This window comes from Oryctolagus cuniculus, chromosome 18 (genome assembly GCF_051225735.1).
Source record: "Oryctolagus cuniculus isolate XC-2025 breed Fujian yellow rabbit chromosome 18, ASM5122573v1, whole genome shotgun sequence".
NCBI classification, from domain to species: domain Eukaryota; kingdom Metazoa; phylum Chordata; class Mammalia; order Lagomorpha; family Leporidae; genus Oryctolagus; species Oryctolagus cuniculus.
The window spans coordinates 50,846,957-50,871,172 of NC_142884.1; the positions used below are offsets into that span (position 1 = coordinate 50,846,957).

Sequence of the window (24,216 nt, forward strand, 5' to 3'; positions counted from 1 at the left end):
TTCTTAGTCTCATCTGCTGTCCTGTACAGCCAACCCAGGCCTAGGACCCTGGGAGTCCCAGAGGCAGGTACCCCAGCTTCAGCAAGAAGCCTTCGGGGCGGACACCAGGGAGAGCACCCCAAGCAGAAGCTGAGTGTTGGGGGCTTCTGTGGACATCCCTCTTCCACTCCTGGACAGCAGGGGAGGCAGGGGGACAAGGTGGGCTGCAGGTTGATGGTTCCTGTCCCCTGCTGTCCTCTTCCCAAGCTTGGATCACAACCAGATCGGAGACACTGGGGCCTGGCACTTGGCTGCCATCCTGCCGGGGCTGCCGGAGCTCAGGAAGATCGAGTGAGTGGCCAGACCCATGGGGAGGGGCTGCCGTGGCCAGGCGGTGGTCCTTTCTGACCCCGCCCCTGTCTTCTCTGGACCGCTCTGCCCCCTCAGGCTGGGAAATGGGAATGTTGGGGTCTCAGCGTGTGTGGGGAGTGCAGCAGGAGGCAGTCGGAGGATCTGATGGCTGGTCCCTCCCTCCCGCAGCCTCTCGGCCAATGGCATCGGCCCGGCTGGGGGAGTGCAGTTGGCCGCCTCCCTGGCTCTTTGCAGGCACCTGGAGGAGCTGATGTAAGTGTCTGCCTGCTGGGATGTCCCTCAGGACCCTAGGGCGGCTCAGGGTGGGGCAGGGTCCCTCCCCCCAACCCAGCCCAGGGGTCAGCATCCCTTTCTCCCATCTTTCAGGCTGGGCAGCAACGCGCTGGGAGATCCCACAGCCCTGCAGCTGGCTCGGGGGCTGCCCCCACATCTGAGGGTCCTGCAGTGAGTGGCCCCCACCCAAAGTGCATGCAGGACTGGGGGAAGGGGCGGAGGCTCCCCCTGGGGCTGCCTGCCCCCACTCCTGCCTGCCCGTTGACATCTGAGCTGGGAAATCAGGAGACCTCCACCCTGGGGGGAGCTCTCAGCCAAGCCCCTGCACCATCAGAGCTCAGTTCCCTAACCTGCAAAGGAAGCCCTCCGATGCCAGCTCAGCCTGCCCAGCTCAGGCAGTGGCCACCCCGTGGGACTCGGGTCTCCCAGTGCTCTGTTTTCTAGGCAAGGGAGCTAAGGCCAGGAGGCATGCACAGAACCCACCTCACTAATACATGAGGGAGCCAGGCCTTGAACTTGAGAGATCTCAGATCCCACAGACCCTTGACACCCACCCAGGTCCTGTGCAGATGGGGAAGGGGCCTGGGGCTCCCCTTAAGGTTGGGTGCGGCAGCCCGACACCAGGCTGAGGGTGGGAGCTCTGAAACGCACCCCCATCTTCCCCCTCCTTCCCTTCCCCAGCCTGCGGTCCAGCCGTCTGGGCCCAGAGGGGGTGCTGAGCCTGGTCCGGGCCCTGGATGGATGCCCTCATGTGGAAGAGATCAGGTAGGTAGGGGCTGGACAGGGGCACAGGTCAGGGAGGCTCTGGGGGCCCAATCACAGGTGCTCACCCCTGCCCTGCAGCCTGGCAGAGAACAGCCTAGCCCAAGGGCTCCCACGTTTGTGTACGGGACTCCCGCAGCTCAGACAGATGGAGTAAGTAGCCTCCCTGGGGACCCTGCACTGGGCGGGGCTGTGCCTTCTCTGGCCAAGCCTGGCAGTTGGGGGTGGGGGGATGGCGGGAACAAGACAAGGGGTCCTTCCCTGAAACTCCCAGCCTGCCCCAGGCCCTGGCCGCCCTGCTCCTTCCCTCCCTCGCGCTGTCCTTGTGGTGTAGAGGGAGCTGCCCATCCCAGGAGCCCTCCGTCCTATCCCCTTGTCCATCCCCAGCCTGGTCTCCTGTGAGATTGACAACCAGGCTGCCAAGCACCTCGCCGCCAGCTTCCTGCTCTGCCCAGCCCTGGAAGAAATCTTGTGAGTGCTTGGAGGGGCCCTGAGCTGGGGGACACAGGTGTCTGGGAGGCTGTGCTCAGCTCCCTGTGCTGCCCGGAGTTGGTCTTCATCTCTCTGGCTGTCATCCCTGCTCAGTTCTTCCTGTGAGCCACGGGTGACATGGGGTGAAGCCGCTCACTCCACCTCTCTTGCGTCTTTCCCCATCTGCAGAGTGGTGGGAGCACAGGTGGACCAGATGACCCCCGCGAGTTCTCTGCCCCTAACCTTCCTTTCTAGGGCAGCCAGGGAGGCCTGGCTTATGGCACCTCCACTTCTGAGCGTTGTTGAGGGCAAGGAGGGGCTGAAGCCAACAGGCCCTATCCCCACCTGCACCTGCTGCGGGCTGTGCCTGGCTCCTTCTTGGCCATCAGAGTCTCAGATGTGGCGGGGGGTTGCAGCACTGCCCAGCGGGCAGAGTGGATGACCAGGAGCAGCCTGGGAGCTGCAGCTCCGTGGGGAAGGAGAGTGATTACAAGAGGGTTTTAAGTTTGCATCCTGAAGGTCTCCACCCTTCTCGTTAGCACTGAAGGGAGTCTCAGGTCAGCGCCAGCTCATTGTTAACACCTGACCTGGGTGGACTGCGCCCCGCAGGGCCCAGCTGGAAGTCACTGCCATGGTTTGCGTAATGACCCTGGTGTCCGCCTCCACGGTGGGGCCTTAACCCTGCCTTTCAGATAAATTTCCTGGGGTGAAGTTGGTGGCACAGTGGTTAACCCCAGAGTGCCTGGGTTCAAGTCTCCACTCCGCTTCCAGTCTTGCTTCCTGCAAAGGTTTGCCCTAGGAGGCAGCAGGCGATTGCCCAGGGACCTGGGTTTCTTGCCACCCAGATGGAGTTGGAGGCTCCTGGCTTTGGCCTGGCCCATCCCTGGCTATTGCGGGCATTTGGGGAGTGAACCAGTGGAGGGAAGACCTCTCTGTCACTCTGCCTTCCAAATAGAAATAAAGCTTGGAAAAAGATTAATTTTAATACTTTTAAAAATTACTTTTCTTTTATTTGAGAGGAAGAGAGTTCCTGCCTGCTGGTTCGCTCACAAATGCCTGCGGTGTGGCTGGAGTTGGGCTGGGCCGGAGCCAGGTGCTGGGAACTCAATCCAGGTGTCCCACGTGGGTGGCCGGAGCCCAGTCACTTGAGCCATCACCACTGCCCCCCAGGGTCTGCACTGGAAGGAAGCTGGAGTTAGGAGCTGGAAATTGAACCCAAGCTCTCCAGGGTGGGACATGGGTGTCTTAACCACTAGGCCAAATGCCTCCTCCCTAGATTAACTCCTTAAAGTTTAGAAAAAAAAAAAAAAAAAAAAAGGAGGGCCAACTTAAAGACACAGTATACATAATAATACAGGAGGTGGCCAAACTCTCCACGGAGACCCGTGTGTGGGAGGAGTTTGGATCCTGATGCTGTGCCCAGGGACCACGTGTCCTGAACCACACAGCCCGCCTGCGAGTCTCAGGACAGCAGGCCCTGAACCCAGGGGCTACAGGAGGCACCTGTGCCCGGGGGTCCTCCAGGGAAGGTCCAGGAGCCTCTCTCGTGACGCCCTCCCTGCCCTCAGCCCCCCGCTGACCCCGCCCCCCCCACAGGCTCTCCTGGAATCTCCTGGGGGACGAGGCAGCCGCGGAGCTGGCCCAGGTGCTGCCTCAGATGCGCCAGCTGAAGAGAGTAGAGTATGGAGTGGCGCACCCCGGGGAGGGCGGGGGTCCTGGGAAGAAGGCGGGGAGGGGGGCGGGGGTCGGGTCTGCCCCTGGCTCCCAGAAAGCCCCCCTGGAGCTGTGCCCCATGACGATCTGCCCAAGCTTCCTCTGGCTGTGGCCGGCAGGTGGCTGGCGTGGGAGGCTTTGTCCTGCCATCGTGGCCACGGAAAGGCACCTGGGGAAGCCCTCCCACCCCGTCTGATGCCCTTGTGTTTCCGCTTCCTCCGCTGGCCCCTGGGAAGCCTGGAGAAGAACCGGATCACAGCTCGGGGAGCACGGCTTCTGGCCGAAGGGCTGGCCCAGGGATCTGGCATCCAAGTCATCCGGTAACAATGGCTTGCGGGGCAGGGGCGGGGGGGGGGAGGTTACCCCACCCCTCTAAACCTGAGGCCTGGGCTGGGAACGATCACAGGAGAGACGGGCGCTGCTGCACCCGGGGTTCGGCCGCACTCGGGTCTGGGTCAGACCCTGGCTCCGCCATGTCTCGGGGCGTGCATTTTTCATCAATAACTCCCCCTCTCTGAACCTCGACTTCCTCTCTGTAAAGTGGGGATAGCGGGAGTCCCCAGCTCAGTTGTGAGGACTAAATGAGCTGATCAAGCACCGAGCCCAGAGCCTCGCGCAGAGCAAGCCCTTTCAACAGGAGCTATAGTCGGAGCCAGGGTGTCCAGTTGTAGAGGCTGTGCACTGTACCAGGGCATTGTGCTCAAAGGATGCCGTTCCCATGGCAGACGCGTTCGGTTTGCTGGAGACGGCAGGCAGGTGCATCTTGTTCTACCAAAACCATAAACAGTGACAGGGAAGTGTGGGGCCTTGCAGAAGGGGAGCCTTTCCCTTATTTGCATAAATGTGGGGGTGGTCCTAGCGGGGATCATTGGCGCTCAGGGAGTGGGAGGAGCCAGGGGGTAGGGGGCAGGCAGCTTCTCCCCAGGGCAGCCACGCCACTCCCACACCTGCCTCTGCTAGGTAACTGGGCACAGCTCTTCCCTTCTGGGCCTCAGTCTCCCAATCCGGGCACTGTGGGGTGGGGGACAGAGACAGGCGGGTAGGGAGCAGCTCCCAGCGCCACCTGTCTGTGCCCCACAGCCTTTGGAACAACCCCATCCCGGCTGATGCGGCCCAGCATCTCCAGAGCCAGGAACCCAGGCTGGACTTCGCGTTCTTCGGCAGCTGACCCCTGACCCCCTGGACGCGCAGCTCAAATCCTCCGACTCCAGCCACGAGATGCTACCTTTTCCGCCCTCCCCAGTCAGAACACTGCACCTGCCCCCACCCCAGGGTGGGGCGTGCTTGTCCTGCTCTGGTCTTCAGCGTGGACGCTTGGGGGCACTGGCAGCTCAGTGCAGCCCAGGGAGTCCTAGCATTGCTTGAGCGGTGGGGCCGGATGGGCATGTGGCACAGTGAGGGTGTCCTGATGGAACCCGTGGTGCGGGGGGTCAGACGTGGCAGAGCGTGACCCAACACTGGTACCACTGGAACCTGTGGCGTGACACACACACTCTGTGGCCCGGTGGCAGGACACATAATTGGTGGTCCACACGCAACACGTGGCAAATGCCCACGTCACATCCCTGGCTGGCTGGACAACCTCTGCCGGGCCCAAGATCTAATTTATTACTGTATTTGTATTTTTTAATTTTTGTAAAGATCTTTGTTTACTTGAAAGAGTTACAGAGAGGCAGAGACAAAGAGAAAGAGAGGTCTTTCATCCGCTGGTTCACTCCCCAGATTGCCGCAACGGCCGGAGATGCGCCAATCCGAAGCCAGGAGCCAGGAGCTTCTTCTGGGTCTCCCACATGGGTGCCGGGGTCCAAGGACTTGGGCCATCTTCTACTGCTTTCCCAGGCCACAGCAGAGAGCTGGATCAGAAGTGGAGCTGCCAAGACTCGAACCGGTGCCCATATGGGATGCCAGCACTGCAGGCGGCGGCTTTACCCACTACACCACAGCACTTCCCTTATTACTGTATTTATATCAAATCTGTGTCTACAGACTGCGGCCCCGGAGCCACCGAGCTGGGAAAAGTCTTCCTTCCCAAGCCAGGAGGGACAGAATGAGCACTGACTGGCCCAGGGGCCCAAGTCCCCGCCTGCCTCAAGCCTCAGTTATCCCATCTGTGAACTGGGTGACCCCCTTTCAATGCTGGATTCCAAGGACTTTGGACCCAGGTCTAGGTAGAACCTGACCATGGGAGGGGCAGGACCAAATTTGTCCTGGAGAAAGGACAAAGCCAAGGGTGCAGGAGGGGACATGGCTAAGAATTAGCAAGGCGACTGGGTCCAGCCACTACCTCAGCGGAGTCTGGGCAGGCCCCAGGGCTCCCCATGTTGCACAGAATTCTTGTTACTTCCACGTGGAGCCAAGAAAGGCCCTGCGACCATGCAAGCCCGTTCTGCACAATGAATGTGTGTGGTCTTCCAGCCTCCAGCCTGCGTCTGATGTGTCCCTCTTCCCTACACGACCCGAAGTGCCCTGGGGTCTGGCGGCAGCCCTGGCCTGGCAGTCTAGAAACATTCAAGTTCAAGTTCAGACCCTGTCTCTAGATGCTCAGGTGGTCAGAGGGAACATACCCCACCCGCGCCATGTGTGGGGCACCCCGGGGCTACAGAAGCTGGGGACATTAGAACAGTTTTGTCCAACTTGCACAATATTTAAACTCTTCTCTAGTAGTTGTCATTTTCAATGTAGGAACTTCCTTTAAATTATTGAGGTTTATTTGAAAGGCAGGGTGACGGAGGGAGGGAGGGAGAGATCTTCCATCCAGATATCTGCAACCACCAGGGTTGGGTCAGGCCGAAGCCAGGAGTCAGGAGCTCCGCCTAGGTCTGCCGCGTAAGTGGCAGGGACCCAAGTGGGCCATCACCTGTTGCTTTCCCAGGTGAACTAGCAGGGAGCTGGAAAAGAAGCGGAGGTGGGACTGAACCCCAAGTGTTCAGATACGGATGTCTGAACACGATGCCTGCCCCTACACGTGGAAACATTCAGCTAAGAATCCTGTCTCTGTGTGCTCAGCCAGCAGTCCCACGCCCGGGGCCCCTGCTGGAGCTGCACATCCCTCGGCTTGCCGCAGTCCCCACCTCTCCCCAGTGCCCCCCCCCCCCTTTCTGCCCGGTCCTTGCACTAGCCTGCCAACTCCTGGGGTGGAAGTCAGACAGGCATGGAATGGGATGTGACTACACCCCTTGCGCCCTGTCCTTGCGGGCAGGATCTGTGGCTGTGCATGGACGGTGAGCGAAGCGAAGTGTGCAGAGAAGTACTGCTTGCGTGCTGGTTTCCTTCCTCTTTTAGGGATGAATATCATATAGGATGTTCAGAGTGACGGCTGTTGAGCAAATTGATCTCAGGGGAGTCGCCCTCCAGAGCTGCAGTTACCAAGAAGCACCACGGGAGGGCAGGCTTTCCCACTGATGAAGCCTGAAACCACTTCCTGCGCTTGACCTGGAAGGAAGTTGGGAGGAGATGCTAACAGCTGTGCCCACCTGGCTTAGGAATTTGGGATGTCCCAGCCTGCAGATGGCTCACCCAGACATCTCGGCCTGACCTTTGCCTCCCTCCTCCACGTCCCCGGCCTCCCACAAAGCCCGATGAGAAAGACCTCTGGCTAAACAGAGCACCCTTAGCAAGCCAGGCTCATCAGCCTGGTCATGGGGGGGAAGAAGTAGGCAGGGGGAGGATCCAAGAAGTCTCCATGGAAACCTTGGACCCACAATTTTGTCTCCCGTTCCTGGGATGTGATGCACAGTGCACCTGCACACCTAACCTCGTCTCCTTGCCAAGGCTGGAGGCTGAGTCCCTTGGAGCCTGGAGATGCCTTGGCTGCAGAGGTCAAGGCAGGGGGAGACTCGAGGGGCCAGCCTGAGGCAGCAGACCTGGAGAGGTGCACAGTGCGGGCAGGGGCGTGGAGCTCAGGGCCGCGGGTTTCTTGCGCTGGGGGCTCCTCCATTGTGCTTTGCTCTTCCTTTGCCCCTTCGTCTCTGCCCAAGCTTTAGGCTCCAAGAAACTTTAAGCAGCTGCCCTGCAATAAACCCCAGGCCTGTCAGCACCACAGAGCCCGTCATGCTGGCGGGAAATCTCCGTGTTCCTTTTATTAAGGAGCTTTGTTTCTACCACCTGCCTGCCAGAGGTCTGGACTCTTGTCTTTTTCTGACAGCACCCAGTCTGCCCACCCGCTTCCTCCCCAGAGCGGGCTCCATGTAAATATCTCTGTGAAAATCAGCCAAGCTACAGGCGCGAAGGGCAGTGGGGCTCTGGGCCAGCAGCAGTGTGAGGGGTGCTCCCAGATGCTGTGCCTGCGCCTTCCTGCTATAAGATGGTCTGGCTGGCAAGGACCCGGGTTCCTCTGCAAGGCTAGGATAAGCGCATCTCGCTACTTTGTTGCTGGCTGGCCTCCTGTGGTCTGCAACTTTCGGAGGGTATAGCAGAATCCGATGGGGGTCTTTCCACCTGCACAGTGCCTGCAGCATCTCCCACCCCCAGCCTGCCATCTGGGATCCGCTGTGCAGGCCAGCACTTCACACCCTGTAAGCTCACAGTGACAAACTCGGAGGCCGGCGTTTGGCAAGATAGGTTAAGCCTCCACCTGCAGCGCCGGCCTCCCATATGGGCGCCGATTCAAGTCCTGGCTGCTCCTCTTCCAGTCCAGCTCCCTGCTAATGTGCCTGGGAAATCAGCAGAGGATGGCCCAAGTGCTTTGGCCCCTGCAAACATGTAGGAGACCCAGATGGAGCTCCTGGCTCCCGGCTTTGTCCTGACCCAGCCCTGGTTGGTGTAGCCATTTGGGGTGTGAACTAGTGGTTGAAAGACCTCCTCTCTCTCTCACTCTGCCTTTCAAATAAATAAGAGTCTTTCTTTTTAAGATTGTTTAGAAAGCTCCGTGGCCGATGGTCCTGGGCAGCCCGGGGGAGACGCAGCAGTCTAGGGCGCGCTGTTTCTTGGACAGCAGCACTGGCACATCTTCTAACCTTCTCATGGGTGCAGGCTCAGCAATTGGCAGCGCCAGGAATTGAACCTGGAGCCGAATGACTCTTTCCTTCCTGCCTAGTGAGGCGCAGAGCAAGAGGAGAGAAGGGCAGGACCTGCCTCCTGCAGCTGTAGGGCTTCCCTGGGGACAGAACCCGCCCCTCTGTCCCCTGCACTCCTCTACAATCTCCCGTTTCACAGCGGAGACAAACGAGGCCCAGAGAGGGCAACAGATGGCCCCAAGGGAACACAGTAAGTGTTTAGTGGGGCTCAGGTTCCAATCCGGGAGCAAAAGGAAGGGGTCCTGTGTTGCTCTGGGAGTCAGGGCTTCCTGGAAAGATGGGAGCACTGCCCTCAGCCCCATCCTGCCCAGCCACGGTCAGGCCTGAGGACACACGCCCTGCACACATTGGGCAGAGCTCTCAGGTGGGATTCTAAGGGGGCTGCTTTGGTTGAGGCCCTGGAGCTGGTCCTCCTCCCTCTCCCACTGTGATATGGGATGCAGGTACGCCGTGCACAACGCTGGCCCCGGGGAGCTCAGTCTCGGAGCCCAGGGCCACGTGGGATGGTCACAGGGACAGACGCCCGCTAAACTTGCAGCTGCATTCCCAGTGACCCCCCCAGGATCAACTTTCAGACACACAAAGGCGCTCCCAAACACTCTTGGAAGACGGAGTTGAAAGGTAAGTCTGCGTTGCAATCCACGCATAGCTCCTGCATAGAACACATTTCTGTGACCTTTCTGAAGACCACTCACAGGCAGGAGAAAGCCTTCTAGATAGTTCCAGCCCCAGTCGCCATGTGACCACCGCTGCAGGAGAAGGCCTGGGCGAGGGCTGCCCTGGCCGGACCCGGTGACCCCCGCCACTGCGACGCAGCACGGGTACCGGGTCGCCCTCGCCCTCCCTTCTCAGGCCCAGCAGAGGCCCCCCCCCCGGCCAGGTGCTGGCCAGCAGGTGGCGCTCCTCCCTTCACACCGACCGGCATACTGCAATCCCACGTTACTCGGATCCGTTTGTCCAAGCGGCCTGGGCTCTGAAAAGCAGCCCCCAGGTGACAGGCGCTGGCACACATGCACACTTCCCTATGGGTCTATGTAGGGGAGCCGGCCTTCCCACTGCACACGCAGGTCTTTGCTGGTCTGTGTAGCGTGTGCATGGAGGCGAGTGTCCAGAACCAATGCACGATTTATCTTCATCCGCTGACCCCTGACAGCTCCTGCACCCTGGCCTTTCCTTTTTTTTTTTTTTAAGTGAATTTATTAATTTACTTGCGAGTTTGAGAGTGGGGTGGGGGTGGAGAGGGAGAGAGATCCCACCCTCCGTTCACTCCTCAAATGCCCACAACAGCCAGCAGGGGGCGCAGGAGGCCGAAGCTGGCAGCCTGGCAGTCCTCCAGCGTCTCCCTGAGTGGTGACAGAGACCCAAGGACTTGAGCCATCCGTGCCGCCTTGCAGGGCGCGCATCCGCAGGAAGCCGGAACTGGACTGGAGTCGGGCCTTGCACCCTGCACTGTTAGGGGACACAGGCACATCAGCAGGAGCCGGATGCCCGCCCTCCGACCTTTTTTAAACGTCCCGTTATTGAGACATAATTCATGGACCATGAGATTCACCCCTTCTCAGTGTTGAAGTTTTTTTTTTCAGTGCATCTACAGTTGCACATCACCGTACCCTAACCTGAGAAAATCTTAAACAATTACTTACTCATTTATATTACTGAGAGAGAGAGAGAGAGAGAGAGAGAGAGAGAGAGATGACTTCCATCCACAGTCTCACTGCCCAAAGCCTACAACAGCTGGGGGGTATTGGGCGAGGGCTGAAGCCTGGAGCCAGGAACTCAACCCGGATCTCCCACTTGGGTGGCAGGGACCCAGTCACCTGAGCCCTCGCCCGCAGCCTCCTAGGGTGCGCACCAGCAGGCACTCCGGCATGGGCCGAGGGTGTCCTGGGTGGCATTTTAACCTCCACTACACACACCTTGAGAGCATTTTTATCCGTCTGCCCCAAAGAAACCCTGTCACCCTAGCAAAGCACCCCTCTCCCTTTGTAGGCAGCCCCGAACGTGCGTTCTCCATCCATGGACTTGACAGTTCCAGACCTTCCGTCCAGTGGTCACATGACACGTGTGGGACCGTCTGCTTTGACTCAGCCTCCCGCACGCACAGTTCACCTGCACTGCGGGGGGCACCGTGGCCCAATACCACACCCCTAACTGTCACTTCATAACCTGAAAGACATGGCCTTGTTCCTACTCCTGGGCTCCCAGGAATCCCACCCCGTGAACATCTGCATATCACAGGTCTTCATGTGGGTCCTCCTGGGGACACACCTAGGAGTGGCACTGCTGTGACCGGCCTTGCCGTCTGTGTCCTTGGCCAGAGATCCAGGATTCCCCTCCCCTCACCACGCCCAACTTGCCCATTCAGCTGGCCTCTTAGAGGAAGCCTGGCTGAGCCCCAGGGCTGAGCTGGGTCTTCTGTCCCACCCCACCTCCAACTTCTGCACTTTTTATCCAGGACCCTAGACTGGCCTCCCGTAAGCCTCCTGAGCACTGTCCACCCCTGCGACTGGCTCTCCTGTTGGAAGAAAGGGATTTTGAGGGCAAAGAAATCCGGGAAGGCTGCCTGGAGGAAATGAGCCTGGAGCTGGTTCTCGGCTGGTTTTCTCCGGAGGGGGGCAGAGGGCTCTGACACTTTCAGAGGAAGGAAGAGGGGAGCGTGCATAAAGGCAGGCTGGATGGAGGAGAGGCAGGCTGGGGATCGCAGCTCGCAGCCCTGGGGGTGCTCGGTGGCCGCCCCTCCGAGGCTGCAGAGTGCCAGTGACTCACCCATGCGGCGAGGCTCCCACTTTAACCCTCACCTGCCCGGAATGGAAAACCCACGACCCAAACAAGCGCTAGACGTTAACCCTCTGCGGCCCACGGGCTCCCCGTCTGGAGGGCCTCCCGGTGAGCCGCACCGCACCCCTCGGCTGTCTGCCGCCCGCCCGGTGGTGAACCCGCCCGAGGGCGCCCGGAGCTTACGCCTCTTCTAGGGGAGCCAAGGGAGGCTCCAGACGCTCCCAGACGCCGATCAGCCCCGGGCCCCGTTCCTGTCCGTTGTGGTCCAGCCCCGGGCCCCGTTCCTGTCCGTTGTGGTCCGCTCGTCCGTGTCACAGAATCATGTCATCGTCCCTGTCTCCGGCGGCGAGAAAATGTGAGCTCTTTTGCTATAGAAACAACGACCAAACACACCGCGGTCCTAGCGCTGCCCAAGACCGCCCAGGGCCAAGCCCCGCGGCGCGTCCCCCGAGGGCGCAGAGGGGCGCCCACCCGCGTCTGGGGTCCAGCCGGCATCCGGAGCCCTGCCCCCCACCCCACGTAGGCCAGGGCTGAGCCCATCCCTCGGTTCCCGCGTGCAGCCCCGAGAGCAAAGCGCTGGGCACTGGAGGCGGCAGGCGCCACGGCGAAGCAGGCCTGGGGAGGGCGCGAACCCCCGGCGTCCCGATCCGCGGACTCCCAGCCTGCACCGTGCGGGCGCTGCGATTCGGGCCTCGAACCTTGGGCTCCGGGCGGGACAGCGCCCCCGCTGCGCTCGTGGGAGAGCGCTCGCCCCTTCAGGAAGCGCCCGCCTCGCCTCCCCGCTTCCCGCCCCGCAACCCCCCCTCGACCGGAGGGAGGAGCCCGAGCCGCCGCCGCCGCCGCCAGCCCGCCCGGCCCGGGAGGAGCCCCGGACCCCGAGCGACTGCGAGCGCACGCGAGCCGGCATGGCCGCGCGGGCAGGGCCCTGAGCCCGTCCCGCGCCCGCGGGCCCGGCCGAGCAAGGGAGCTCCCGGGGATGCCCCGGCGGCTCGGAGCGCGCGCAGCGGCAGCCGCGTGGTGAGGGCGGCGGCGCCCGCGGGACACACGGTGAGTGGGGGCCCGAGCGGCCAAGGGGAGGGCGGGGCCCGAGGGCTCTAGTTCAGCCCGGGGGCCCGGCTTGCGGCGCCCTTGGCGGGTCCAGGAGAGGCTGGGCCCCGCCTGGGGGGCCGCGGCGCCCTGCGTCCGGCCACCCGCGCCCACCCAGACTCTGGCATTTGAGTGACTCAGCTCCGCCCCGGCCACCCGGGGGCGCTCCGCCTCCGCCCGGACTGCGGGGCGGGGGGAGGGCGGACCGACCGGGTGCCGGAACGGGGTGCGCCCTCCGGGGTCCGAACCTAGGCTCTTCGAGGAGCCTCCGGCCTCGGTCGCGAAGCTCGGGAGGGCTGGCAGCGCGCCCCTTCCGCGTCCCGAGCCCCGAGCCCCGAGCCCCAGCCGCCTCCCCGCCCCAGCCCGTGCCCCGCGGAAGAGCCGGAGGTCGGGTTCCCAGCCCGGGAAGGGGAACCCGAGGGGGGCGTGGAACTGGGCGGCTTCCCAGAAGTCGGAGCGTGTTTGCAAACTAGTTTTTGCGCAAAAGCTGTCTTGGCACCTGTGTGAGGTGAGGGGGAGGGAACGAGGCCTTTTCTTCCAGTCCCCTCGGCGACGGCGGCGGCGGCGACGACGGCTACGAGGGTTCCTTCCCCGAGACAGAAGGGTCTCCCGACCCTCCTCCCTCCTCCCCGCCCCCCGCAGTCGGCAAGCTCTCCTTTTGGGTAAGGGACCACGCCAGGGGGACTGTGATTTGCCCAAGGTCACGGGCAGCAGTTAGAGGTTCCTCTTACCGTCTGACTCCCGTGCCCCGAGTGTATTTGGGGTTCGGCAAAGGGCCGGGGCTCTTGAGAACTCCCCGCGGGGCCAGTTATTTTGCCAGCACTGGTGTTGGCTCATCTGGGGGTGTGAGCCATGGCCAAGGGCTGTGGGCTTCTTGGGCATCCACAGCGTCAGTGGCTGTTGGCATCTTGCCAGGCAGGGTCTCCTCCTGAGAACCCCCCCCAGGCCAGCATCAAGGTCTCCCCTCTCCCCTCCTTTCAGCCCTGCAGACTGCGCGGGGGCTGCTGCGTCAGGGGAGAAGCACTCCAAGAATCCAGCTCTCTCCCCCTTGGGCCACAGAAAAGGCAGCGTGGGCTCCGTGGGAGCCTGGAGGTCGGGTGACCCCGCGATCATGGCTGGCACCCGCGGGGGAAGGGGCCACCAGATCCTGTGGCAGCTGTTCACTGTCCACAGGGGAGCCGGTGGGGTCCCAGGGTGCCTCCCTGCCCCCAGTCCGTGTCCTCTGCTCTGGCTGGGCCGTCCAGCCCCAGCTCCCATTAGGGTCGAGGACACTGCAGTTCGGGGTACAGGTAGCCCCCAGGTGTGACCTCTGAAAGCTGCAGCCGTTGCTAGGAACACCGACTTCTGACCAGCAGCGGGGTCTTGGCTCAGACCCTCTTCCCGTCTGGGCCTCCTGGTCACCCTCTGTAAGACGAGCCGGTCACCACGCCCTGCCTGCCTGGAGCCTGCATCCAGACGTAGGGGAGAGGTTTCATGGCAGTTCTGTTGGCAGGGGGCTCCGGAAGTACCCCCAGGCAGGGGACACACTGGCTGGGGCAGGACAGGTCATTCTAACAGCCTTCTCCATGGAAAGGACCCGGGGCTAAGGAAGTGGACAGGGCTCTCTGCCTCCACCACTTCCTGTTTGCAGGCCTTCGCTCCCCACAGGGGCCGGGGATTTTAGCTGCTGGGACCAGGGCACTGGGGAGGGGGTGGGTGTTCTGCAGAGGCAGGTGCACTTTGTGAGAAGCAAGAATGGGGTATGGTGGTGCTTCCGGGGACCCCTCAAAGCTCAGGGCGCCGTGTGAAGGCGGTGGCCGGGAAGCCTCAGTCTCTAGAGCTGTGCACTGGGCCGGTGCTCTGGCTGGAGACCTTTCCCGCAGTTGTGTGTTTCTTTAAAGGGAGTTGTGAGGTGAGTGACAAAGGCACGGCTTCTGCGCAGAGCACTGCTGGCACTGGGAGCCCACTGTCGCGTGTCATTGTCGCCGTTCGGGGGAATATTAGGAAGCCTGGTGTGGCTAAGTGCTCTCGGGGTCCCTCCTGGGACTCTCTCTGGCCAGCCTTCTCTTCCTCCCGCCTCCCTCCCTGGCGAGAGGAGCCTGGGAATCCAAACGTGGGGGCTTCTGGGCTGTGCCAGGGGCAGGGGCCTTGGGCTGGAGCCGCAGGGCAGTAAGGAGTGAAGAGAAAACGAAAACCAAGAAAACGCTCTCTGATCCTTCTCATTCTGGTCTGGGCTGCAGCACTATTGCCTGGCAAGGCCCCCTACTGAGAAGGCCCCGCCCAGCATCGGGGTCTCCCTGGCTGCCTTACCGACAGCACAGAGTGGGGGGCTGCGTAATGCAGTGCTCGCCCCCTTGGAGCCAGCAGGCCAGGTCACCCTGTGGTCTTCCGTGGCAGGAGCTGGAGAAGGAACCATCACATCAAGTCTCACCTGTCACCGTCCAGTGCCTGCCCGGGGTCGCAGGTGCCACCCTGCTCCCAGGGTGGCAGAGACCACCCTTGTCCACCCGCGCCGGGGGCCGTCCCCGGGGGCGCAGATGGACTAATTGGCCGGATCCCTGCTCGCCACTGCCTTCCCTTGCTTTGTCTGTCTCAGGGCCTTTGCCGCTCTCTAGTCACCACGCAGCGGCTCCAGGAATGGGCAAGAATGGTCTCTCCCTTGTTCACGGCTTTGTCCCGGTGCGTGGACCAGGGTCTGGCACATCGTAGGTGCTCAGTTAGTGTTGGTGCAAGGACTGTGTCCGCCCTCACCATAGCCTCCTGCTGAATGAAGTCTGTGATGTTGGGTGATGGAGCCTGGGAGAATGATGAGCCTGGCCTCTGCGGTCCCTGCAGGCGTCCCTGCCTCCTGTGCTGAGTGCTGGGCAGGGGACGCTGCAGCCAGTGAGAGGAGACGCTCGCTCAGGAAAGGGGTGTGTCCCCGAGAAGGTGGGATTAGCATGTGCCGGGGAGAATCACCCACTCCCCTAGAGACCTGGGCCAAGTCTCTTAACCTCTCTGGGCTCCGTTTCTTCATCTCACAAATGGGCATGCTCGGGACGGGCACTCATCCTGCAGCTTTCTGCGTGAAGTCCTTAAGACGGGGCTTAGAGACCGCAGAGGGCCGTGGCCAAAGCTGGAATTCCTTGCTCATGGTGGCTTCGGTCCCCGCCTTGGGGGCGGGGGTGGGGGATGGAAGGAGTCGTTTAGTCACTCAACAGATGCTCCTGAGCAGTTCCTCTGGGTCCAGGGCTGTGTGTGTGCTGGGGACACACCCACGATCCACACAGACCTGGTCTAGGACAGAGTAGGGGACAGAGCAGGACAGGAAGTGACAGAGACAGGACGAGCCCTGACGTGGGGTGGGGGGCAAGGCCCTGAAGAGGATGCAGGGGTTGAATGGGGGGGTGGGGCAGGGAGGCCTCTAGCCAAGCCTAGCACTTCAGTGACCAGAAGCCCCAGGGGACCAGGGCGTGGGTTTCTGGTAGCCCTGCCACACCTGGAGCCCAGCTGGTACTCACTGGGTATTTCTGAAGGCAGAGTGCCCCGGGCAGAGGAGAGAGCACACGCAAAGGCTCTGAGGTCGGGCCAGGTGTGTTCCGGGAGCTCCTTGTCCCTGCGCCTTGGCTCTCTTGTCTGTCTCGGCCGGAGCTGGTGGCATCGGGCCTGGCAGGCACGCCTGGCTGTCTCCTCGCCAACACACAGGAGAGAGCACGCTCAGCCCCAGCAACCTTTCAGAGACAGCCGCCCGGAGTGCCCACCTGGGATGGGCGTGCTGTGCTGGTTCAGAGCGCGGTGGGTGCTGGGAGCTGCCTGCTTCAAGCTCAGGTTTGCCGTGCACCACAGCTGAGTGCCCCAAGGTGGGTGGCGGCAAACAGTTCAGAGGTGTGCAGGGCGGTGCTCCTTCTGCGGCCTGGGGCAGGATCCTTCCTGGCTTCTTCCGGCTGCCGGAGGGCTTGGGGCTGCCTCACTGCGGGCTCCGCCTCCTGCCACCTTCCTTCTGTGCCTTCCTGGTGGTCTCCTGGGACCATCAGCCGTGCTGGATGAAGGGCCCGCCCTAAGGGCTGTGTGACTCCATCTGTATTAATCACACTTGCAGTGCCCCGTTCCCTAACAAGTCCCCATTCTGGGGCCCCGGGGGGTATTGTTAGGGGAGGTCCGGCTCAGCCTCTAACAGGTTCCGTAGTCTCTTAGTGCCTCAGCTCTCTTTACAGATGTAAAATGGGGTGATCGCCTGACCATCCGGTCAGTGCTGTGAGTTGCACCTCCTCAGGGAGGACTTCCTGGGAGCTGGGACCAGGAACGGAACAGTAGGTGGCGGCACCCTTGGCTGAAAAGACCTGCCCAAGGAAGGCCTGGGCCTGAGGGCTATGGGCGCCCAGGAGAGGCCCTAGAGCAGAGCCCCAGTCTCGGAGGCTGCCCGGGGCCCCCTTCCAGTGGGGCCACATTTTGTCCCCAAGCCCTCATCCCCCTGTCTCAGCTTCGTCCACCACCTGAGCCTGGCCATGCCGGGGGTCCCCAAGGGACTCAGTGCACCTGCCAGCCAGCCCTGCTTTGCAGATGAAGAAGCTGAGGCTGGGAGGGTGGGGGTGGCGTGCACAGGGCCAGGCCGCACTGAACCTGGAGCCTGGCTTGGGGGAGGGGTGTCCCAGGCTTAGAATGGCCTCACTCCCAGTGAGGTCTGGGGAAGCTGGGGGCCCCCGGGCCGGGCGTCAGGGCCGACCCCTGTGCAGCCTGCTCGCCTCGCTGTCTGCATCTATATTTATCGCCATAATGGCCTGGCTGCTGGAGTGCTGAGCCTTCAGTGCACAGCAGTGGTGCCGTCGCTAAGGTCGCTAAGTGGGGAAGGGCCATGTGTCAAGGTGCCCCCCCCGGCTTGTGCAGCGTGCAGCCTGCCGCCCGTGGGCTGTGGAGAGGGCCCCCCGGGAACGAGGAACAGCTTGGGGCTGGAGCCCCCCAGACACGGGGTGCTGGGTATACGGGGCCATGGCCAGGGATTGCGTGTGGCTCAAACTGGGGGCCAGAGAAGCTCTTAAACCTCTCAGCCCAGACCCAGAATTCATCTTTCCTGAATCCTGGAATTCTGTGAGTCTGGGGTCCTGGACTTTGCAATTCCAAAATGCCATGATTCCTTTCCCTCCCGCCTCTCACTCCTCCTTGCGTTCACCCTACCTGCCTGGCGCTGTTGGGAACAACAAATGAAGCTTGGATTTGGGCCCCTCTTTCAGCTCAGGCGAGAGGACGTACCCTAAGCCAGCAGTCAGCACACAGCAGTGCTGGACCCGATCCCCCCGACCCGCAAGGGCCAGGAAGTCAGGACGGGCTTCGGTGCGAGGCAGCTGGGGGGCGGGGGGAGTCACTGGGTTGTCAGTGGTCTCAGACACCGTACGAGCAGACTTCCCACAGGTGCAGCTCAGTGACTGTTCCCCAAGCGACACGCCTGTGCCAGCCGCACCCACGTCTAGAAACAGCTGTGGCAGCGCCGAGTCCCCTTCTCATCAGTAGCGCCACGCCACCTGTCCTACTGCTGCCCTGACTTTGAATGGTGTCAGTTTCTCTGGTCCACTTCGTCTAAGGACAGTCATCCAGATGGCTTACGTGTTAGGCCTGGCTTTCCTCGGCGTGTTTGGGGGACTCACTGGTATTAGGGTCCACCTGTGCTTGCTGCATGCTCACCACCCCCCACGCCCATTGTGCATTGTTATTCCTTCTGCTGGTTGGAGCTATTACAGATCCTGCCACTGTGAGCATTTGTGGATGTTCCTTTTGGTGAATGTGCAAGGTCATGTGTACCTTGCTGGGGTAGGGGGGACGTTGCTGGGCCGGGCTGGGCTGGGGCTGCGTCTGTGTGGCCTCTACCAGATGTTTCCCGTCCCATCCCACTGGCAACCTGCGAGAGCTCCAGATGCCACAGGTCCCGGCCAGCGCTAATGTGGGCCGTTTTCAACTTGGGGCTCCCCCGGGGGATGATGGGGAGGGCCTGGTATTGCGTTTGGTTTTACTGAGCTGAGTTTGAGAAGTGAGAGCTCAGTGAAGAAGAGGGAAGGGCGTTCCAGGCAGACGGAACAGCATGTGCAAAATTAAGGAGGGCTGAAAAGTGTGGCTGCAAGTCTGCAGTGAACAACAAAGCTGGAGCCAGGGGTTTGAGGGCGAGGACCTGGGGGCCCACAGGGAGCCACGGAGAAGCTCTGCTCATGTAGACCCAGTGCCCACAGCGGGCCAGCCGTTGGATAATTTTTTTATAGAGATTTATTTATTTGAAAGTCAGAGTTACATAGAGAGAGGGAGATCTCTCCATCCGCTGGTTCACTCCCAGATGGCCATAATGGCTGGGACTGAGCCAGGCCAAAGCCAGGAGCCAGGAACTTCATTCTGGTCTCCCGCATGGGTGGCAGGGGCCCAAGCACTTGGGCCACCTTCTGCTGGTTTTTCCCAGGCCATTAGCAGGGAGCTGGATCCGAAGTGGAACAGCCAGGACTCAGCCAGTGCCCATGTGGGATGCTGATGTCAGAGGAGCAGGTTTAATCCGCTACATCCCAATGCCAGCCCCACGTTGGATGACTTTGATTTTTTTTTTTTTTTTTGATGGATAAGCAAGCTGAATACAGCAGAAAGCCCAGGCGACTTGTCCGGGGTCACGCAGTGCGGAATCGGCGGTGCCTGCCTGTGAGCCAGAAGCCCCAAGCATTTGGACGAGTGATTCAGCATTCCCGCCTCAGTTTGCTTGTCTGGAGAATGGGCATGGTGATGGCACCTCCATCAGGGATGTTGTGCAGCTGCCGAAGTTCAAGTCCAGCAGGTCCTGGCATGGGGCGGGGGGCAGCTACTGTTACTGCTCCTTTGGTTATTACCATTCCCTTCTCATCCAGCCGCCGGGGTGGAGTGGGTCCTTCCTCCCCTATTTCCCCGCCCCATTGCAGGTCCCCCGGGAGCTGAGGGTTGCTCTCATGGTTCACTTTCCACGTGAACTTGGTGAGGCCATGGTGGCACCAGCCTGGATGCTGCTGTGCAGGTGTGTTTTAGGTATCGGTGGGCTCTGGGCCAAGTGGACCACCCCCAAGTTGGCCCAGAGCCTTCAGAGTGAAGACTAAGGTTTCTCGAAGAAGCGAGGATTTGGCCTGGAGCCTGCAGCTTGGAAAAGCTGAGCCTCTGGCCTCCCCAGCTCGCCCTGCTGACCTCAGAGTTCTCAGTCCCCACAGTCGCACGGCTGGTCCCCTACAATAACTCTCCATGTGCAGATGTGGTGTCGGCCCCTGACTAGGGACCCGGCGTGTAAGGAGGGGGCGGGCTTGTATGGGGACCAGGTACCCCCTCTGCTTCATTACACCCAGGACAGCCAAACCCAGCTGCCCCTGCCTCGTGTGCTCCCAGGTGGGCAGCCTCAACGTCACCTGGGAGCTTGTTAGGCAGCCACCTGCCTGCCCAACCTGTGATTTGTGCACACGGCGCCCACATCACAGTCCCCAGCGGGGCTTGTTCAAACACAGGGTGAGAGGCGCCCCCCAGGGCAGCGGCGGAGCAGGTCTGGGTGGGCCCAGCAGGCCACTTTGCTAGCAGGCTGCTGGGAGGTGCTGGCTTCCCCGGGAGCTGAGGGTTGCTCTGATGGTTCACTTTCCACGTGAACTTGGTGAGGCCATGGTGGCACCAGCCCGTGAACTTGGTGAGGCCATGGTGGCACCAGCCTGGATGCTGCTGTGCAGGTGTGTTTTAGGTATCGGTGGGCTCTGGGCCAAGTGGACCACCCCCGAGTTGGCTCAGAGCCTTCAGAGCAAAGACTAAGGTTTTCACTTGGAGTGATATGAGCCCCAGATATTAGACCCCACGAGCAGGATCTGCTGGGGCCTGAGGGTCCCAGCAGCCATAGTACCCAGGAGGGACCACCGCCTTGGCAGGGGGTGTGGATTAGGGTGTGCAAGCCTGCCATTCATGCCCTGGCCCGGCCACCACCTTAGCCTGCGGGGTGTACCAGCTGATCCTACAGCCCTGTTTCTCAGCCAGTTTTCACCTCCTGCCCTCTTCACAGATGCCACTCCCCCTCAGTTTTTCATCTGCACCCCTCGCCAGCCATCAGGAACCCCTGCAAATGGCAAACGGCGGTAGTGTGGGTCCAGGCGCTCTGCCTCCCGGATCCTCCCCAGCCCCTAGGAAAGCACTTTGAGCCCATTTTGCAAAGGAAGCCATGAGACACAGAGAGGTTAAGTAACCTGCCTGAGGTCACATAGCAGGTAACTGGCAGAGCCCTTGAGTGCATTCTGAGTCCAGACACTGCTGCTGACCACTGCGTGGTGCTGCCCGAGGACCAAGTCCCTTCTTTCTGCCACCAGCAAGATCGTGTGGAGCTTTTCTCCCTGTAGTTGGCACTGAGGACAGAGAAGGGTTTTCACCTTCCAAGTGGAGATGAGAGCGCGTGGTGCCTTGCACTGGGTGTTCCAGGAGGGCATCGTCCCCCTGTCGCCCCAGCCCCGCGGTCCCCACCAGCTGACCATCTCTAGAGCAGGTGCTGCTGCCTCCCTGGCCACCGTGGACCTGCCCTCCACCCCCACCTGCCTTCCCCCCACAGCCACCTGCCACTCTCAGCTCCCCGTCATTGCCACCTGGTGACCTGTAAGTTGGGGTCCTCCCGGCCAGCTCAGCGGCTCCTTCGTGCATTGAGCACCTGTTGGCTATAGCCCAGCTCTTACGTTCTGAGTTGCTGGGGCCAGGGCTGGGCAGGGAGGATGGGGTCACAGTAGCTGTGGCTCTGGGCTGGGGCACCGTCCTTCGCTGGCTGAGCAGAACTCTGCCTGGGACTGGCATTTTGGCACAGGAAGTTAAGCCACACTGCTTGTGATGCCAGCTGGCTGGAGTCCAGGCTGCTCCACTTCCGATCCAGCTCCCTGCTAACGCACCTGGGAAAGCAGCAGAAGATGGCCCAAGCGCTTGGGCCTCTGCCACCCGCATGGGAGACTCAGACGGAGTTCCTGGCTCCTGGCTTCAGCCTGGCTGAGCCCTGGCCATTGCAGCCTTTCTGGGGAGTGAACCAGCGGATGGAAGAGCTCTCTGTCTCTGTGTCTCCCTCTCTTTGTGTCACTCTTGCCTTTCAAATTAATAAGAAAAACGCTGCCCCTTCTTGGACTTCCGTTTCCACCCCTGTGAGGTGGGACATACGTTCCTCTTCCAGCAGCCTCTTGGAGTGGTTATGAGGGTCCCGGGTTCCAGAAGCAGCTTTGGGATCTCAGGTGATGTGTGCAGGGCGAGGGCAGTCACGCCTCCCGGGGGGCCATCTGGCAGGTTCCCTGCACAGAGGTGTTCAGCACTCGCCGGGGCAGGCGCGGCGCTGGGTGCTGGAGAGGCAGTGGTGATGCCTCCTCTGGGGAACTTGGGTTTTATGGGGGCAAACACGCGGACGTATCAACAAATAAGCACTATGTACATTGCAGTGGCCCGCGAAGGAGACGGTGCATTAGCTCAGCAACCAGGGAAGCCTCTGAGGAGGTGATGAGGCTGCCAGCTGAGACATCCATGTGAAGAAAAGCATTTCTGGCAAAGGGAACAGCAAGTGAGACGGTCCTGGGGCAGGAAAGAGGCAGGAGTATGTACTGCAGATGTCAGGGGAGTGGCATGAGGGGGGGTCAGATCAGGAGGGGCCCTACCAGCCTGGGGAAGATTTGGGATCTCTGTGACCTCTTAGGAAGGAAGGGCCTGGAAGTTTTTTGGGTTGAGCTATGCTAGCATATTTGCATGGTGTTTTGTATAAAGATTGATTGATTGATTTTGAAAGGCAGAGTTACAGAGAGAGGGAGGGACAGAGAGAGATCTTCCATTTACCGGTCAACTTCCCAAATGGCCACAATGGCTGGGGCTGGGAGCCAGGAGCTTCTTCTGGGTCTCTCACGTGGGTGCAGGGGCTCAAGCACTTGGGCCATCTTCTGCTTTTCCAGGCCATAGCAGAGAGCTGGATCAGAAGAGGCGCAACCTGGACTCAACCCAGCACCCATATGGGATGCCGGCACTGCAGGTGGTGGCTTTACCTGCTTTGCCGCAGCACCGGCCCCTTATTAGCATGTTGAAAGATGCCCTCTGATGCTGGGGTGGAGAAGACAGCTGGGGTTGTGCAGTCAGCTGCACCTGTACAGTTTGGGAGGGAGTTGAGGATGCCGGGAGCTTGAGTTTCTGGCTATACAGAGATATTCTGCCTGGGCCAAAATGTTCATTCCTGTGTCATTCATCATAGCCCCTGGGTGCTCAAGGAGTATTTGTTGAATGAATGTGTGAAATCAGTGACCAGGAATTCCAAGCCTACGTACTGTCTCTTTGCCTCTGTTAACCCTCTGTACTAGGGACTACCAGTTTGGTATCCTGCCCTCCAAGCTCCCTCCCAGGGGGTCTGTGCCAGAAGTCAGGACCACCCCTCCAGCACGCGCCCCCCCCCCTCCAACCCCAAACCTCACATTACCTGTGGGGCGGGGGCTGCCCGGAACGTCCCAGCTGGCCCAGATGCGCGTGGCAGACCCAGCCGCCCTTAATGACACCTTGTGCCGCCGCCCTCCTGCTGGGGTAGGAGGGGAAGGGGCCCGGCCCAGCCTAGGCTGTGGTTTCTTTTTCCATTGCGTCAGGCTCAGGGTCCGGCCCGCCTGCCCGCTGTCGGGCTGGCACAGAGGGGCCACCCTGACCCCTGCCTGCCCCAGCGCCCGACACCATGTGCTCCCCGTTCCGGGGATCCCGAGGCTTCCTGGCTGAGGGTGAGTTGGGAATGGGGGACCTGCCCCTCTCCGGCCCACACCCTTCACTCACTCCAGCTGGTGGGCTGGGCGGGGTGTGTGTGTGTGTGTGTGTGCCTGTGACGGGCCTCCCGGATGAGGGAGGAGTGGGAGGTTGGTGGAGGAACCAGGGCCAGGTGATAGGGGCCTGGGTTGGCGATGGGAAGAAGTGGCCCCAGGGGGTCCACACGCACGGGCGCCTTCGCACTGGCTGGTCTGGGTGCATGCGTGGGTCTGTGTGTGTAGGTGGCAGACACAGTGAGTGCACAGGAAGTGCGTGGAGCTGGGCGGATGGACCCAACCCCTCGGATGATAACAGCAGCGTTGTCTTGTCACAGGAGTGGTGCCCGGGACACAGCGGCCATGTGGAGGGGCGGAGGAGGCGGGCGGCTGGGATCCAGCAGTCAGGGATGCTGGGAGACGCAGGGGTGTGGGCAGGGTGGCCCCCTGGGAACGGGTGACCGAGGGATCTCTGGTGTCCTGATCGCAGCCCTGCCTTCTTAGTCTCAGCCTCCCCCGGCCTGGCTGATTCCTTGGCCGTCCCCACAGAGGTCCTAGGTCCCCACGGTACCCAACAATCCCCCTACCCTGCCAGGAAGGCCAAGCATTGGCCAGGGGTCCGGAGACCCGGTTTACACCCTGCCTCTGCCCTTTCCTGGCTGTGTAGCCTTCGGCAGAGGATTTAAACTTGAAGCCTGTTTCCTCATCTGTAAACTGGGGTGATTGGCCTGCCCCCTCTGCATATGTAAGCATGGGCGGGCATGAAGCCACATGACCAGGTGTCCGGGCTGGCTACCCTCTTTAGCCCCCTCCTTGGGTCAGGTGTGCTGTCCCCTCCCCGGCTTGGCACGGCTGCCCGGCTGCACACAGAGGGAGCGAATGCAGGGCGCCAGCCCCCGCCGTGGAGACTGGTTTTTACATGACGAGAATCCATGCTGCAGGCAAATTGTAGTGCTGTCCTGACGCTCGGGGCTCCCGAGTGATTATAATGAGGTTCTGGGGACAGACGGTGGCAGGGAGGAGGCAGAGGACCGGCTTCGTCACCATTTGTACCCTCCCTTTGCCAGGCC

The 24,216-nt window shown here is 61.3% G+C and overlaps 2 protein-coding genes and 1 long non-coding RNA gene across 11 annotated transcripts in view; 2 read left to right on the forward strand and 1 right to left on the reverse strand.

Moving 5' to 3' along the window:
- NLRC5 (NLR family CARD domain containing 5) overlaps positions 1 to 5,991 on the forward strand; it is a 99,052-nt gene extending 93,061 nt beyond the window's left edge. For 4 of the 6 annotated variants that reach the window (XM_070061949.2, XM_008257322.5, XM_051846790.3 and 1 more), the window contains 9 exons: positions 247 to 330; positions 520 to 603; positions 718 to 795; positions 1,306 to 1,389; positions 1,468 to 1,539; positions 1,774 to 1,857; positions 3,454 to 3,537; positions 3,807 to 3,890; positions 4,651 to 5,991. In XM_070061949.2, coding sequence (XP_069918050.2) covers positions 247 to 330; positions 520 to 603; positions 718 to 795; positions 1,306 to 1,389; positions 1,468 to 1,539; positions 1,774 to 1,857; positions 3,454 to 3,537; positions 3,807 to 3,890; positions 4,651 to 4,738 — 742 coding nt within the window. In that variant the 3' untranslated portion in view covers positions 4,739 to 5,991. Of the gene's footprint in view, positions 1 to 246; positions 331 to 426; positions 604 to 717; positions 796 to 1,305; positions 1,390 to 1,467; positions 1,540 to 1,773; positions 1,858 to 3,453; positions 3,538 to 3,806; positions 3,891 to 4,650 lie in introns of those variants that run through there. The other 2 variants (XM_051846793.3, XR_007919914.3) reach the window with 2 other exon arrangements.
- Positions 5,992 to 9,759: 3,768 nt separating this feature from the next.
- Positions 9,760 to 12,158, reverse strand: LOC138846395 (uncharacterized). The gene is made up of 3 exons (XR_011383872.2): positions 12,062 to 12,158; positions 11,547 to 11,731; positions 9,760 to 10,034 (listed from the first exon to the last, which is right to left on the reverse strand). It is a non-coding gene; the product is annotated as an uncharacterized LOC138846395 (long non-coding RNA).
- A 4-nt stretch (positions 12,159 to 12,162) lies between these two features.
- CPNE2 (copine 2) overlaps positions 12,163 to 24,216 on the forward strand; it is a 41,917-nt gene continuing 29,863 nt past the window's right edge. Inside the window, exons 1-2 of one of the 4 annotated variants that reach the window (XM_051846795.3) lie at positions 12,163 to 12,410; positions 19,002 to 19,206. In XM_051846795.3, the coding sequence (XP_051702755.1) occupies positions 19,143 to 19,206 (64 nt within the window). In that variant the 5' untranslated portion in view covers positions 12,163 to 12,410; positions 19,002 to 19,142. Of the gene's footprint in view, positions 12,411 to 12,943; positions 13,112 to 19,001; positions 19,207 to 24,216 lie in introns of those variants that run through there. The other 3 variants (XM_051846794.3, XM_070061954.2, XM_051846797.3) reach the window with 3 other exon arrangements.